Source organism: Urtica dioica, chromosome 5 (genome assembly GCF_054948205.1).
Source record: "Urtica dioica subsp. dioica isolate 48M chromosome 5, U.dioica_male_clone48M_v1_H2, whole genome shotgun sequence".
NCBI classification, from domain to species: Eukaryota; Viridiplantae; Streptophyta; class Magnoliopsida; order Rosales; family Urticaceae; genus Urtica; species Urtica dioica.
This window is the reverse complement of record NC_142760.1, coordinates 22,700,309-22,717,942: the sequence shown is the minus strand read 5'-3', so window position 1 is coordinate 22,717,942 and position 17,634 is coordinate 22,700,309. Positions and strand designations below refer to the sequence as shown.

The 17,634-nt window shown below is 41.1% G+C and overlaps 1 protein-coding gene and 1 long non-coding RNA gene across 3 annotated transcripts; one reads left to right on the top strand and one right to left on the bottom strand.

Annotated features, from left to right (window-relative positions):
- Positions 1–4,566: 4,566 nt before the first annotated feature.
- Positions 4,567–6,252, top strand: LOC149397623 (uncharacterized). Its single transcript, XR_016297227.1, has 4 exons — positions 4,567–4,857; positions 4,952–5,054; positions 5,169–5,247; positions 5,397–6,252. It is a non-coding gene; the product is annotated as an uncharacterized LOC149397623 (long non-coding RNA).
- A 2,143-nt stretch (positions 6,253–8,395) lies between these two features.
- Positions 8,396–10,769, bottom strand: LOC149397622 (26S proteasome regulatory subunit). 2 transcript variants are annotated; one of them, XM_089614055.1, is made up of 5 exons: positions 10,570–10,769; positions 10,405–10,465; positions 10,200–10,304; positions 9,682–9,967; positions 8,396–8,836 (listed from the first exon to the last, which is right to left on the bottom strand). In XM_089614055.1, the coding sequence occupies exons 1-5, from the start codon at positions 10,708–10,710 to the stop codon at positions 8,815–8,817; spliced, it is 615 nt and encodes a 204-aa protein (XP_089470181.1). In that variant the 5' UTR covers positions 10,711–10,769; the 3' UTR covers positions 8,396–8,814. The 2 variants fall into 2 exon arrangements, with proteins under 2 accessions (XP_089470181.1, XP_089470180.1); XM_089614054.1 differs by having other exon boundaries at positions 8,399–8,836; positions 9,682–9,976.
- Between the last annotated feature and the right edge of the window lie 6,865 nt (positions 10,770–17,634).

Sequence of the window (17,634 nt, the reverse complement as noted above, 5' to 3'; positions counted from 1 at the left end):
AAATCCCGTCCGGCCGACTTCCGGCCGGCCATGTCCCGTCCGGCCGACTCCCGGCCGGCCAAGTCCCGGCCGGCCAAGTCCCGACCGGCTGACTCCCGGCCGGCAACGTCCCGTCCGGTCGACTCTCGACCGGCGCCCGGGAGGTCAAGGACGCCCCACTCAGCCGATGCTTGGGAGGCCGAGGCTCGGCCTCCACTCGCCCTCTCGGGCTCAACCTCCACTCGCCCTCCCGGGCTCAACCTCCACTCGGCCTCCCGGGCTCGGCCTCCACACGCCCTCTCGGGCTCAACCTCCACTCGCCCTCCCGGGCTCAACCTCCACTCGCCCTCCCAGGCTCGGCCTCCACTCGCCCTCTCGGGTTCAATCTCCACTCGCCCTCCCGGGCTCGGCCTCCACTCGCCCTCCCGGGCTCAACCTCCACTCGGCCTCTCGGGCTCGGCCTCCACTCGCCCTCTCGGGCTCAACCTCCACTCGCCCTCTCGGGCTCAACCTCTAATCGCCCTCTCGGGCTCAACCTTCACTCGCCCTCCCGGGCTCAACCTCCACTTGGCCTCCCGGGCTCGGCCTCCACTCGCCCTCTCGGGCAGAACCTCCACTCGCCCTCCCGGGCTCAACCTCCACTCGCCCTCTCGGGCTCAACCTCCACTCGGCCTCCCGGTCTCAACCTCCACTCGGCCTCCCGGGCTCGGCCTCCACTCACCCTCCCGGGCTCAACCTCCACTCGCCCTCCCGGGCTCAACCTCCACTCGCCCTCCCGGGCTCAACCTCCATTCGCCCCCCTCATGCTCTACTCGGCCAAAGGGGTCTTCAAACCACGCCTATAAATACAAGGGCCCCTCCCTTGGTCCAAGTAATCCAATTTTGAGTCCTGAAATGCTGTCGAACTCGTACTTCACTCGTTTTGCTCATCTTTGACTTCTCATCACCTCTAAAACCTCTATACTCCACCTCAATCCTACTAATGTTGAGCGTCGGAGAGGTAAACAGAGGCACCCCCTCTGTTTTCCCTTCCTAGTTCACCTGTTCTTTCTTCCTTTACAGGTACTTGGACGAACTCAAGGGACATTCACAGCTAAGGGACGACTTGGGATACCAAGTCCGACACGCTCGAGCCGAAGTGAGACCACTTGGTCCGACCTTGGGTCTAACCACTTTGGGCTCCTAAATAGTTGTCCGAAAACGAGCGACAACAAATCTCTTTCACACTATGGCATGCACGAAATTTAGTCTCTCTTTTCCTTGGGTTGGACATGCAAGGCTTCTAGAAGGAGCTTCTAGATTTTTCTTCATTTGTTCATGACAACATAAGAAAAGCCCATTAAAAATGTTCAAGTAAAATTCTATGAAATCAAATCAATTCTCAAGGCACAAATATATTGAAATGGCCGTGTGGAATTTATCATCATATGACAATGTCAAAAAATTTATTGACATTCATTTCGTCCTATGTCCAAAAGGACAAAATTACCCCTTAGACAATTTTCGTAAAACTCGTCTCGTTCTTGTTTTGATTTAGCTTCTAGTTTAACTATTCCTACGCAATATGATTTGTGACAGTGACCTCATGGATCAAAAAGAACAAAGCTTGAGCTAACATACTTCGACTCAAAAGTTCACAAACAATTTCCAAGTTTAGTTTAATGTCAACTGACTCCACTAAAGAGTTGACACTGAGAATCTCTCGGTTCAAATGAATTTATTTTCTACTCAAGAATTCAACTTAATTGTGATGAGTGGATCCACTGAATATTATCTATGTTTACCCTTCATGAATATCATCAGCTAGAAGGGATTTACAAAATTATCATTTTACCCTTCTAGCTGTTATTTTCTCAACTCATTTGTCGCTTGTGAATAAGTTAGAAACAATGTATTGAAGATGAGCTAACAAGTCACATTGATTCATCCAAAAGAGTCATGACTCAATTTGGACACTGGCATGTTCATTTATTCACATTTCAAGGAACAAAGCATGAGGTGATATACATTGCATTTCAGCAATCGTGTACATGAATTCCATATCTATGAGATCTTCACAAAGTTATTCATGACATCGTCATAACTTATTACTTCACCAATAGGTCCTGTTCAAAATCACATAGTTAATCTGAACTCTGACTTTCTCAAATGAGAATACGTAAGCTATGAAATGACATGTCTCATTTCAGGATTGAGGTAAGCATGATGCAATTCATACGTAGTGACTTCGAGACTTAAGAGGTTAAATGGTTTGTTCTTATCTGTCTCTAGAAGTGCACTGGTCAATTCAGTACCTTCAGAAGATACCTAGAAGAACTATAGAGTCTCCAATTCTCAATGTCTCATAACCAGACATCATAGATTCTCCTAACAATCGTACTGAGATCAATAGTCCTTTGATCCTTAGATTGTGAATATGCAGTTTTAACCAAACCATGAAGAGTTTGTTCATGCAAATCTACATTTGTCTCTTCATGTGTTGTTAGGTTTGTTTTAGGACTGAAGACTATAGATTATCATAAAGCTTCAAACAGACAAGAAAGAATGAATGAACATTTCAACTTGTATTGATTATTCAGCAGTTACAAGCAAGAGTCTTCGTAAGACTATATTACATCAAATGTACTTAAATAGACACTACTACTCTTCTTGCGGGCACCATTGACAACAGAGGAGAGGACATTCCAACGAGGACAAGGACGGGGACAAGGAAAGGTATCACAAGGTGGCCATCACAAATTCTAGGGATCGTCTCAGGGTAATGACTTTCAGGTTTGCCTCAAGCCATCACTACTCCTTGGGAACCCATGAGAGCGTGACCAACTCCATCACAAATCCAAGGGATCTTCTTGGGGTAGTGACTTTCGGGTTCACCCACAAGCCTACACTGCTCCATGAGGACCCGCAAAAGCGTAAAAACCTCCATACAAATCCAGGGGATCCTCTCGAGTAGTGAATTTTGAGTTCGCCCAAGTCTTCACTACTCCCTGGGGACCCCCCGGAAATGTGACCACCTCTATCATAAATCCAAAGGATCCTCTCGGGGTAGTGACTTTTGGGTCGCCCCAAGCCTTTACTACTCCATGGGCACCCACGGAAGCGTTACCACCCATATCGCAATTCCAATGACCCTCTTGAGAGAATGACTTTCGGGTACGTACCAAACCTTCACTATCCTCTTGAGACCGACGAAAACGTGACCCCGGTGACATCAAAACAGAAAACGTATCAAGAACTGATCCCATCACGTGTCCCGTAAATGTTATCTGTTGCATTAACATTTTGGCTCTAGAATGAGGGGTATCGAAAACAATCACGACATTCTCGTCGTCAAGTCTTTTCTCTCCACTAAAAAAGCTTCAACAACAAGTTAGGAATTTCACTCTAAAAGACGACACAAGGAAATCTCTCCAAATGTCAAATTGTGTTTTCATCTCCAAGAGCACCGTCCCCCGATGAACGGAAAGCATTTCACTCAACACCTGGGCTCAAATCCAAGCTCAGCGAAACAAGGCTCAAGAGGATATGCAAGCGAACGCCACCCCCGGTCCCGATCATGTCAAGCGAGATGCATGGATGGAACGCCTCAATAACAACCTCTTTCGGTTGACAAGCACATTCACGGTGATTAAAGGACATGAAGGCGGCTTCTTGTGTTGGAGCCCGTCGAATCGCTGGAGGCCACTCCAATTTGAAGTCCACCAGGCCTTGAAGGCCATCTCTTGTGATGGAGCTCGTCGAATCGCTGTACGCCAATCCAAGTTAAAGCCCCCCATGCCCTAAAGGGATCAACACAGTCCGGAGCACACAAGACTATGGAGGCCGCTAGCTTGAAAAGCCACTCGCGAGCCCCAAAAAATCGTTCAGACGAAGACTCAGATCCTCATAGAAGTTCCCCCACGCCAACATGCAAGGTAGACACCTACACCCAAGACCACCATAGGGAAATTTAGGCAGAGACTGATACTCCCAAAGCTCCAAAGAGTTCCTCCGCCGAAGGTCGGTCCTCATAACGGAAGGCAAACCCCCTCTCCGTTGAAGGTCCTCTGCGAACACAGTCCTCGCCTAAAATATGATTCTCCCCTGAGAACGAGGACCAACACTCCTAAGGAAATAAGAGAAGTCCAGGCGAAGACCTGAGCCGTTCGCGAGCAAAGAAATTATGCCCGAGCGCAGACAACTCGAATCGAGCACCGAGGCACCCACGCAATCCGAAACGCGTCAATGTCTCACAAGTCTCTCGTTCTTTCACTACTACAAAATGGGCTTTTAGATGCGCAGTGCAATTAAATGCACCACGTCGCATCTAAAAGATCATTACATACGACATGTCGCATCTAAAGATATTACCAAGTTTTTTTTTTTTTAAAAAAAAAGCAGTGATTTAAGTTGGTTTTTAGGATTTAGATGTGACACGTCGCATCTAATTGAGTGAAGAACCATTAGATGCAACATGTTGCATCTAATTTTCGTGAAATATAAGCGCGGTCAACTTTTCCCATTGTAATTTGACCTTATTTTAGATGCGACATGTCGCATCTAAAAGCTAGAAAATATCTTTTATTATGTTGATTCTACGATTCTCACTCTCTCTCTCTTCCTCTCTATCTTCTCTTCCTCTCTATCTTCTCTTCATTCTCTCTCGCCCCTCTATATTCTTTCACTGTGGCCATAGACTACCTCTTCCCTTCTTGCCGCCTCTGACCGTAAGTATTTCTCTCTATTTCCCTCACGTGGTTGTGGACGGGGGCTCAACTTGCTTCGGCCTTGGAGGATCAGATCTTCGCTGTCGTGGTTGTTCTCGTCAGATTCTGAGTCGGAAGAGTAGTTGAAGTTCAATGTCAGGGGTTTCTCATGGAGCGAGAGAGGTCATGCCGGGTTGGACTCCAAGTGTTCCTTCTTCGTGCACACAGTCATAGGTTCCTTCAATAATTAGGTTTTCGATAATTTATTTTTCATTTTGCATTCTCAGTGGAGGCATTTCTCTATTTGGGAGCCTAGGGATACCTGGTTGTGGACACAGAATCTGAACGAATCTACGAGCATGATTTGGAGGGTGCTTATAAATGCTAAAGGTATTTGGTCATGTAGCTGTAGATATCAACGATTTTTTAGTTAGGACTTCAAAACCGTCAATTAATCTTCACAGTTAGCATATCAGTATTTGAGATACATATTAATGGAGGCAGATGGGAGAAAATATTTGATTTGTGCTTAGACCGAGCCGAGTTAAGCATGCAACAATCGACCATAAGAGGGCTTCAAGAGGTAAATTGGTTGAATTTGATTATTGAAGAGTTTATGAAGGATAGGTGCAAAAGATTATTGATTTTTGAAGTTTCGTTTTGGGTTGTAAACATATAGTTGTATTAATTATATTAGATGCATTTTTCCACCTGACCCTTCTGCTACCACAGGCTGAAAGCCGCCACGAGTCGGGGCCCACCAGACCCTGAAGGCCGCTCCGCTGAAAGCCACTTCGACTCGGAGCCCGACAAGCCACTCCACCGCCTTTTGGAGCCCGTCTCTCGCGCCACACCACCAAAGGGTCATCCCTCCACTTGAGGTCTTCACTAACAACATGGGACCCACCGACCCGGATTCAAAGAATTTTATAAATACCATTTCAAGCATGCCAAAACTCTTGTTCTTGCTCCTCACTTACTCTCTCACTTTTGAGGCGAGATGAGACCCCACCTCACTATTCGGACTATCGTTGAGCGTCGGAACGCTCATCGGAGGGAATCCATTCGCGCCGCTCTAATTCGTTTTGACTGCTTTGTTTAGGTGAAGGACCCTGATGAGAGGACATTTCAACGAGGACAATGACGAAGACAAAGAAAGGCATCACAAGGCAGCCGTCACTAATTCAAGGGATCCTCTCGAGTTAGTGACTTTAGGGTTCGCCCCAAACCTTCATTACGACTCAGGGCCCCGCGGAATTGGGATCACCTCAATCACAAATCCAAGGGATCCTCTCGGGATAGTGACTCTCATGTTTGCCTCAACTCGTCACTGCTCTCTGGGGACCCGTAGAAGCATAACCACCTTCATCGCAATTCCAAGGACCCTATTGAGACAGTGACTTTCGGGATCGCCCCAAGCTTTCACTATCCTCTCGGGACCGACGGAAACGTGACCCGAGTACCTCACCACAAGTCAAGACTAGATCCCACCATGTGTCCCATAAATATTACTCGAGAATTGAATCCTTTTTATTTCCGATTTATCGTTGTTTAAAATTGGTAACTCAATATTTTCATTTTACTAATCTTTAATGAAATCACCTCCTCAAACATGCGTCTAATATACAAATGGCCTATATTATAGAGTAAAATATATATTCATGAAAAGTAAAAGATCTCGCTTCTTCCCAATACCTATTGTAGTGAATCGTATACAATCTTAATTTTACGTGCTTCACAATCCTCTCATGAAATGCAAACAAACAAAATGTAAAAATAGCATTTTCCTAAAAGAAAATTTTAACTATAACATGCAAAAAAAAAAACAAAAACAAAAAAACAAAAAAAACTTGCGGATGATTTATAATATAAAAGATCTCTCTCTCTCTACATATCATCTGTTAAGAAGCCTAGCCAAAGACCATATATTGAGGAAAAAATACTGTTCAATCTATTTGCTGCTAATTTCCCCTTAACTAATTGAATGGAATTTAAGTTTTAACTTACTTTAGACAAAATATTGGTATGCATAAAATTAGATCTGACATTCATCTGGGACCCATACATAAAAAGGCCACGTTCATTCAGCCAAAGCAAAAAAAGATGACCAAGTTACCCAAAAAAGCTAAAATGGGAATGTGAATGGTGTGGTAAGGTGTATCAGGAAACTTCCTGTTATATATTTTCAGGGAAAGCAAGTGTTGGAGTGGCCACAAATTATATGCACTCATCATCATGGTTCTACATTAGAAAAATTATTTCCCTTCAAGGAACTAACAATAATGATTTTTGGGCATCATTCATCAACGATTACATTCATATATATATATATATATATATAGAAAGAAAATAGAATGTGCAAAGATCAGGAAGAAAAAATATATGAATAATATAGTGGGTCTTTACTTTGATGGCTATTCATAGTAGGTGATCATTATGACGCTTGGATATCATTTGAACACAATGATATGCATAGCTTACATAACTTGCATAGTCGGATACAGATCAAAAGTCCCAATAGTGACGTGATTCATGATCATTAGATGGCATTACGAAATGAATTGAGGGGGGGTCTTCATTAAAGGAAAATGTCAATTAATCCTCAATTTCAACATTGTGTCACAGTTATTCCTTCAATTTGACACACCTATGGCCAGGCACGAAGCCATAAAGGAGCCCCAAAACATGAATTTCTGGCTTCGTCCCTGCCCATTAAGGCGGCGCAAAAAAACCAAACCATAAACCGGACCGGATTATTGGTTTTTAGACCGTTGGTCCGGTTTTAAACGGTTTATAATTTCACCAGTCCGGTTTGAACTTTTAAATGGTCCAGTCCAGTCTAAAAATTTTAAACCGCGGTTTAGACCGGACCGGACCGGTTAGTATTCAAATAAAAAATTATTAAAAAAATGTCTAAATCGGTCCGGTCTAAGACGTTCCGGTCTAGAACGGTCCAAAACGGTCTAAAAGAGAACCGGACCGAATATTATGTAAGAAAATACAAATAAAAAATAAGTTAAAATAAAACGGTCCGGTTTAAAATGGTCTAACGGTCCAAAACGGTCCGATCAAAAACGGTTTAACACGGTTTAAACCGTACCGGATCGTTTTAACCGGTTTAGTCTGGTTTTTTTTCTTATTTGGTCCGGTGCGGTTTAATTTTTTTTAAACCGTTTAAACCAGTTCGGTTTGATTTTTTGACCGATTTTAGACCGGACCGGACCGTACACACCCCTATTGCCTATGGCTATCATGAATCTCCATCCAGGTAAATAATAATACCTTATGCTTCTAACAAAATCATCCCTCAGTCAATAATTGCTTTACCTTTTTTTTTAATATTTCTCGAAATACGTACAATACTTTGTTCATAATTAAAATATAACATAGATTAATAAAATATTTTTCACTGTCAATTAACTATATATAATTTATTCTAGTTTATTTTATAATATTTTGGGTGAGGAAATCTTCAAATAAGAATAAAAGCTTAGCAAGGGTCTTTGGTAGTTTTAAGAATTATTGAAACATTAGAGTAAAAATATTATTGTTTGGCAAATGATTTTGTGAGAATGTGCAAGCGTAAGACATTTTTATGTAATAGAGGGTAAAATGTGCCTAACCATGGAAATGATTGTGTAATCGACATTTTTCCTTTATCTATTCTGATGAAATGTATAACAAAAATCAGTGAAAAAAAAAAACAGGTAAGTTTGACAATTACACTGTATGTATGAAAAGTTATCTATAGGTGAGACTACAACGATATCTCCTTAACTAGTTGCCCCACCTAAGGTTTCAATCTTGTACTTCTTTATATAAACAAGTGTACTTGTGTTTAAAAACTATGATATCTCCTAGCAATCTCTGCTTTTGAAGGAACGAATTCAGGAACAAACTAAATTAGGTAAATCAAAGAAAAGTTCATTTGCATATCAGAAGATAAAATTTCTATCAAATCGTACTTAGGTATGCAAATTTTTAAAAGAGCGCCAAAAGAGTACATATTACGTACCAAGAGCATAGATATAGAATGCCAAGTAAGAAAAAGGAATGAAACTCCAATTTCAACATTGCCTTGGAGCCTTGACCAACGATGATCCGATACAAAAGACCTTCCGGCTCCAAGGAGAATAGGAAACCTCACATACTATAGTATCTGGAAATGGCATCTGAAAGGATCAGTGAACAAACCAACAGTTAGTTATATAATCTTGTATCATGAGAACAGTTTGTAGTTATTCTACCTTCCGTTAATTTTTTTTTTTTTTTATAACAGCTAAACAACGATGAGACCTGAAAATACCAATGCCTTAACTTTAAAGCAATGGTCGAGTGCTTTTTTTCACTGGTGATTATTCCACTAAGAAGCCCGCACATTGGTAAGGCAGATTAATAATCCCTCCCAACAATATCATTCAGTTTGATACGGTTTTTGGTATTGTGATAATGGAATATATAAAACGATGGAATACATTGATAGATTTGAGGCCCAAAGGAATTTCTTCCTTCCAAAACATTCATAGAATTTCCATACCCTCTTCTTTCGTAATCCGTACTTTATAGAGTGGCAACACTTCTAAAAATTGTGATTCAACCTCTAATTAGCTACGATTATATCTAAGGGTAAGTTCCAAACCTGGAAAATCTTAGTGGAAAAAAACTGAGAACGCACTGTATTTTATCTTAGTCATTTGAGTTTAAGAAAATTTGAGGTAAAATTTAAAGTAAAGTGAATAGAAAAATAGAGATTTCATTTTCCTTGGAAAAAAAAGATTTAGAAAGTGAAAATCAAGCGAATTCGCACATTTGGGGGGCTTTAATCTTCCTCACATGTCGAACGTGTGACTCTCTTTCCCTTCAAATTTCCTCGACTTCGAACTCAAGAATAAAGTAAAAAATTAGTTCCCCTCAACCTTTCTTTCAAGTTTTCGTTTTCCTTCGCTGTAAAGCACTAGTTTCAAACGCATCCCAAGATCCTAGTAAAACTGAGGCAAATAATAAATCATGATCATACCCTAGTAGGCCTCGGCCTTGCCATGTTCTCGGCTTCACGGTTACATTGACAATAGTGCCTTGCCTCATCAGCACAACAGGCACCTCACCGCCTTGATTCTTCTGAGATTCCGAAGCAAGCCTCTGCAGCAAATCATCGCCAGCTTCCACATTCCCGAACTTGACAATTTGATCCCCGAGTTGTAGACCATCTTCCGCCGCCGGTGAGGCATCGGCTATATCGTCGACCACTGCAAACGGAATGCCTTCCGTTTCCATGGACGCAGATGCAACGCCGTTTAACCCCTCTTCAACACCTAATAGATAAGAAATCAACTGTTACTTGTTGATTATAATCCATGATTCAAAAACCCAATAGTTTCATCATGGATACAAAGCTCATTTGGTATGAAAGCAAACTTCTAAAACAACAAAGTAACAGCGTGTATCAGTCATTCGTGAGTATATCATCTTCTTTTAGACATTCCCGAACATTCTGTAAAATAAAAATAAAAATCGCTCTAATTATTTCAGCCATACCCGACTCTTTGACGGGTTTAGATCTTGGAGTAAGCCTCAAAGAATGCAGGACTTGTATATTGGCGTCTATTTTGTCGGTAATTTCCTTGTAATCGTTTCGCAGCTCTGCAATTTATCCAAACATACCGAATTCACCATCAAGAAAGTACATTACAGATGTAATAAGATATGATCTTAGGCCTATTGACGCGAATGAGAAACTTACCAGAAAGACGACGTCGTTCAGAGACCACGACAGGGATGTCGATATCGGTCCGAGGAAAACCCTAAAATTACAGAAATCACCAAAACTCTCGTTACAGATTCTTATAAAATCAAACACAACACTAAAAACACACATTGGCATGTGTAATTGTGCGTGCTTATATACCTCAAAGTCGAGAAGATTGCCGGAGAGTCCAGGACCGCCGGGCCAACAGAGGCGGTCGATAATTCCGTTCATTTCGGATTCTAAGGAGGTTCGTTTGTTCATCAGATTCATCGTCTCTGACTTCATATTCGTTCCGACCATTTTTTTTTTTTTTTTGTTCTTTGTTATTCTTTGAGCGGTTTAGACTTTAGAGCACAGCTAAGCCGAGACTAGAGTACGACAAACTGCTTCAAAAGTAAAATTAGAAGATAAAAGGGAAATTGCAACTACTACCAAATCATTGACTTTTTCCAATTTTCCACCAAAACCATAATTTGGCCAAAAATGTCACTAACTCAAATGTGCAACTACCCTTTTACCCTCCCCTTAAATTTTTCTTACAACCACACCAACTCTCCCTCATATCTCATCTCACTCCTCATTTTCGCTCATTCCCGCTCATATCTCTCCCTCGTTTTCTCCTCATTCCACACCAACTCTCCCTCAAACGGGCACTCCCCTCTTCTCTTCCTAAAACCGTCAACTTCTCCTCATTTCCCGTCGTCATCCCCACTTCTCCTCTGTCGCGTTCTCTCTTCCTCTTTCTCATCCTCGCTCTCTCTCTCATTCTCGCGTTCTCCCTCTGTCGCGATTTCCCTCACTCACCCAACCCCCAAATCCTAACCCTAAACCGTCCCGGAAATGGACGACGATAACGACTTTCAATCACGCAAACAACACGGAAAAAAACAAAATGAAGTTGTTAGACGGAGTCCCCGGACAAAGACGAAAGCGCCGGAGGAGTCGCCGTCTTCACCCAAACCGTCCCGGAAAAGAAAAACAACAGGTTCACCCAAACCGATGAAGAGTTCAGCGAAGAAACCTCGGCGTGGGAAGGGGAAGCCCATGCATGTCACTTCTGACGCCGAGGAAGAAGAGCAAGCCCCCAAGTCCGCCAATATTCAGGTTAGTTTGGGGGTTTTCGGTTGATTTGTTGTTGATTGATAGGACCTTGATTGATTTTGGGATAGACTTGATTTAATTTCGGTTTAGTTTTGGTTAACTAGTTTTGGGTTATCTCGGTTTGCATTGGGCTATCTCGGTTTTGTTATGGTTTGATTGAATATTGTTGTTGTTGAATGAATATTGTTGTTGTTGAACTAATTGTTGACATTGATGTCAACTGTTGATGGCAATTGTTGACATCTATACGTCAACAAATGGTATGAATATAGATGTCAACAATTGCCATCAACAGTTGACATCAATGTTTGTTGACTTTGATGTCAACAGTTGATGGCAATTGTTGATATCTAGATGTCAACAACTGGTATCCGTTGTTGACGTATAGATGTCAACAATTGCCATCAATAGTTGACATCAATTGTTGATTTTGATTTTCTCATTATTTCCTTCTTTTTTGTAATGGTTTTCAGGGATGGGAGAGGTTTGTCTCCGAAGGGGAAATAGTGGACCATAATTTTAGTTTTTATGGTTCACTAGATAAATTTGAAGAAGCCGCTGACATGACAGCGGAGGAGACGGCTCTTTTTCAAGAGTCTTGCTTCGGCCAGTTTCTGAAGCTTCCAAAGATCAACAGGTCGTCCAAGATAATCAACCACTTGTTGATGAGGGTCGGTCAGTATGAAGGGCACGCGAGTGAGGATGCGCTCGTCATTGAGCTCGGGGGTGAACCTCGAGCTTTTACCATCCACCATTTTGCGGAGATCACGGGTCTTCGTATAGTCGACAACTACGAAGCTGTCAACTATACCGAAGTTGTTGAAGACGGATTGTTCACGAGCGTCTTCAACAACGGGACATACAAGACTCGTGGCGTCCTAACCTCCCAGCTCAAAGAGAGCGAGGGTTGGCAAAATCCGACAAAGCGGGTGAAGCTCTTGCTTCTCCATTTTCTCATCAACGTACTTCTCGCTGCCGCACCGCATACCAACATCCCAGACTGGACGTACGTGAGGTTGGTGGAAGACCTAGACCAATTTCCTTCAAGTATGAATAACATTTCTAACATCTTTTTAACACAGGCTCGGTTGAAAAATGTGGAAGACACAGTCAACCACATGAAGGGTGAATGGAGCTTATTCCGGATGGAGATGAGACAACGTTTCCATGAATTCACCAAGAGTGTGAAGGATCAATTGTTGGAGCTGTCCAACAAGAATTCTAAAGATAATCAACCAGAGGACAACGAGGAGGAAGAAGACCAAGAACAAGAAGAAGAAGAAGAAGAAGAAGAAGAAGAAGAAGAAGAAGAAGAAAAAGAAGGAGGAGGAAAAGAAGAAGAAGAAGGGCAAGAAGAAGAAGAAGAAGAAAAAGAAGGAGAAGAAGAAGAAGAAGAAGAAGAAGAAGAAGAAGAAGAAGAAAAAAAAAAAGGAGAAAAAGAAGAAGAAGAAAAAGAAGGAGAAGAAAAAGAAGAAGAAGAAAAAGAAAACGATAAAGAAAAAGAAATAGATGGTACGTACATTATGTCAATAAATGCAATTCATGACCGATTTGTTGTTAACTAATCCCTATTCCTATTTCTTGTTCATTCAGGACTGATCGAGATCGAAGACAGTCAGTCTCAAAATCTAACTGAATCACAAGCCAGATCGCACCTTCTACGACTAGATTGCGAGCAGTTTGAGAGAGAGATGTACAACGACAGCCAACTGATTTATATTGATGAGGAGATCAACGCTTCAACGGATAAGGAGAATCGAGAATCATGGAAGATCGTTCCGATAAACATAGACGATTCACCGAGAAGACCTGTCCGAATCACGAGATCTCCGGAGAAATACACTCCGACTCCTATCCCAAGGCCGTACTTGAAGTTCACAAAAAACATCGATCGCCCGATGAAGAACCCTCTCACTGGTCAGTTCGATTCAACGTCTCTTGTGGATGTACTCGTAATGGAGACTTGGCTTAAGATCGGCTTGAGGAAGAAGAAGGACGATGAAGGCTTATGGTATGTGAAAAGGGAAGATCATTTACCATGGAGATGGGATTTCACAGAGGTAGAAGTCAGGTCAAAGACTTTCTTTTACACCCTTTGAACCGAAGAAGAATGGTTGTGCGATCAGGTATGACTACTACTATCTACCTACTTTTCATGTAATAAGCTTGATGTCAACAATAGACGTCAATTGTTGACATCTAGATGTCAACAGTTGACATCAATGTCAACAATAGACGTCAATTGTTGACATCTAGATGTCAACAGCTGACATCAATGTCAACAATGGACGTCAATTGTTGACATCTAGATGTCAACAACTGACGTGTATTGTCAAAAATGGACGTGTATTGTTGACATCTAGATGTCAACAATTGACATCTAGATGTCAACAATTGACATCTATTGTTGACATCTAGATGTCAACAGTTGACGTGCATTGTTGACATCTAAATGTCAACAATCGACGTGTATTGTTGACATCTAAATGTCAACAATCGACGTGTATTGTTGACATCTAGATGTCAACAATAGACGTCTATTGTTGACATCTAGATGTCAACAGTTGACATCAATGTCAACAATCGACGTGTATTGTTGACATCTAGATGTCAACAATAGACGTCTATTTGTCAACAGTTGACATCAATGTCAACAATAGACGTCAATTGTTGACATCTAGATGTCAACAATGGATGTCAATTGTTGACATCTAAATGTCAACAATTGACATCTATTGTTGATTTCTATTGTTGTATGTTTTTTTTACAATTGATCTTATATTATATTAATATCCCTCACCTTTTCATTCTTTTTGCAGCATGTAGATGTTGTGTCGTACTACCTGAGGAAGAAGAGAATGACAGGTGAGTTGAAAGAATCGTTCACAATAATGAGCAGTTTCTTTCATAGCTACTGAATCAAAGGGTACGAAGCATGGCTCAACTGTGAAGATAAAGATAGGTTTGATTGGACAAACCAGTCCCGAATCCATGACTACATTACAGCCACCAACAAGTCCTTGAAGCATTCTTCTCCCTGGGTGGACGTCGAGGTAGCTTACCTTCCCGTATGCTTCACAGATAGGTCACATTGGCTTCTTCTAGCTGTGACGATTCGGGAACGTTCTATTATGATCTACGACTCGTTGTCCGGGAACAAGCATCACCGAAAAATGGTAACGGCCCACGTACAAAAAATTGCTGAATTTCTGCCTTTAGTTCTTTGTTCTGTTGGTGCGTTTGATGGGCTGGGGATTGAAGACACAAGTTCGTCGAAGTTCAAAGTCGGAACTTACACGAACATGCCTCAACAGAATAATGGGTACGTCCTGCTATTATAGAATAATATCATATTATTGAACAATCAAGATGTCTAATTCAAATTTATTTTTAAAAACAGTGGCGATTGTGGAATGTTTGTGATAAAGGCCATCGAGTTTGTGACTCACGGGTATGATCTATCGGAAATCCGACAAGACGACATGGCCATATATCGACAAAAGATCACAATTGATCTATACAGACACGGGGCGGTTAAAATAGCAACAAAAGTTGGTTCAGACTTTGAAATGGATGATGATTAGGAAACTTTTTATTTTGGTTGGTTAAATTATGACATTCTCTTGATTTAAGTACTAGTTTGTTCATATAATAGATTAAGCAATCTTTTGTAGTTTATGTACTAGATTATGTACTCTTATGTCAAACATCTGTTGTCAATGACTAGTTTGTTCATATATAAAACATAGTGTAAATAGACATATTAAGCAGTTTCAGGCATTCAAGTCATACAACAATCCATACATAAATATCACGAAGTTTAGACCAATGATGTGGGGAATTCATCGGCTGAGTCATTTCTTGTTAATCCTCATCCTCCTATTGTAGAGGAGTTCCTCTCTCTGGATTTTCAGCATAAACACTAGTGTCCCCTTGGGCACGACTTCCATAAAATCTCCTTTTTTCTTCAACTGAGTCTCCCAGTCGTCTCCGAAGATTTCTTTCATAACACTTTCGAGACACATGATCGGCCCCGATTCAGTCTCACTAGAAAAAGTATCCAAGTACCATATGTACTCAGCCTCGCTCATTTGAAACTATGTGAGTTGTGCATCACCGAGTTCCGATCCGCTTGCCTTATTATTAACATCAATTGACTACAATTTTAGTAATTGTCTACAATTATAGGTATGAATGTCTACAATCATAAAAAATAATAACCGAAAATCAGCTTTGCTTGGCATCAAAATGTACCTCATTTTTAGAACATTTTCTCTTTCGGGGCTCGAAGTCGTCATAGCTTGTCACCGGATATTCAGTGGAGTGTTTTTCTGACATTTCTGCATATTTTTGACAATATTAGAGTCAACAACGTTCATCAGTTGTTGACATTAGATGTCAACAATGGACGTCCATTATTGACATCTAATGTTAACAACTGATGAGAGAATTGACATCTAAACTCTACAGAGTTCACCAGTTATTGACATTAGATGTCAACAATGGACGTCCATTGTTGACATCTAATGTCAACAACTGATGAACTCTGTAGAGTTTAGATGTCAATTTCTCTCATCGGTTGTTGACATTAGATGTCAACAATGGACGTCCATTGTTGACATCTAATGTCAACAGCTGATGAACTCTCTAGATTCTTAACATACCCAAACAATATCCTAAAATCTTAACCACAAAGTTCATCCAAACAATATCCCAAACAATATCCTAAACAACTGATGAACTCTGAAGATTCTTAACATACCCAAACAATATCCCAAACAATATCCTAAAAAGCGAAACAAACCTTATGCGCGACCTGATCTTGGACTAAATCTGGAGTTTTGAGTTTTGAATTTGGATCTCGTCGGCGTTTGGGTCCTCGGGTTTTAGAGAGCTGGTGCGAGAAAGAGACCAAACAGAACATTTGAATCTCTTTAAACTATCAAAATGACATAGAACTTGAACTTTTTGAACCACGAAATTTATGGGAAATGAAGAAATGCGAGACAAACCTTGTGGGCAAGCTGGTCTTGGACTACGAACTCGTGGGCGTTTGGGTCTCGTAGGCGCGGGCTGGTCTTGGACTACGAACTCGTGGGCGTTTGGGTCTCGTGGGCGTTTGGGTCTCGTAGGCGTTTGGCTCTGCGTGACCGTGGGGGTAGAGACGCCGAGGGTTTTAGAGAGAGAGAGAGAGAGAAAGAGAGAGAGAGAGAGAGTCAGGTAATGTAAGTCTCATGTATTAATGAGATATGAGCGGGATATGAGGGAGAGTTGGTGTGGTTGTAAGAAAAATTTAAGTGGTGGGTAAAAGGGTAGTTGCACATTTGAGTTAGTGGCATTTTTGGCCAAATTATGGTTTTGGTGGGAAATTGGAAAAAGTTAGTGATTTGGTAGTAGTTGTGGCAATTTCCCAAGATAAAAAAAAAAGAGAAATTGCCTAATTTGCCACCAAATTCATAACATTTTCCAATTTTCCACCAAAACGCTAATTTTTCCCAAAATACCACCTCTATGTCAACAATGTTGACATCTAAAAGTGAATGGCAAACATAGATGTCAACATTGTTGACATGGATGGTGGCATTTTGAGAAAAATTAGCATTTTGGTGGAAAGTGAGAAAATGTTACGAAGTTGGTGGCAAATTAGACAATTTCTCAAAAAAAAAAGTGTGTGTGTGTGTGTGGGGGGGACCGAGCCAAAATTTCGTTGGGCTTTCGACAATTTTGTGGGAGAAATTGCCTCTCGATTAGTAGCAACTTTCATATTTTAGATCAAAATAAATTAAACTATATTTTTGGATACTTTTACTGATAACTGTAGACTTATATATCTATAATTATTGTTATTTGTATACTTATAAATCTATAATCTATGACAACTGTATACTTTTATTTCTACAATTTTCGTGACAGATCTAACATGAAATTAGAAAATTTTCTAATTTGTGATAGATCGATCACGAAATTATCACAAAATTACAAAATTTTGTGATCGATTTATCACAAATCAGTCAGGAAACATTAGCCTTCAAACAACACACTCACGGATAGAAAATTGAATTATTGGAATTCATTTGCAATGGAAAATCGAATAGAGCTGGACTTAAAACAACAGTGATAACG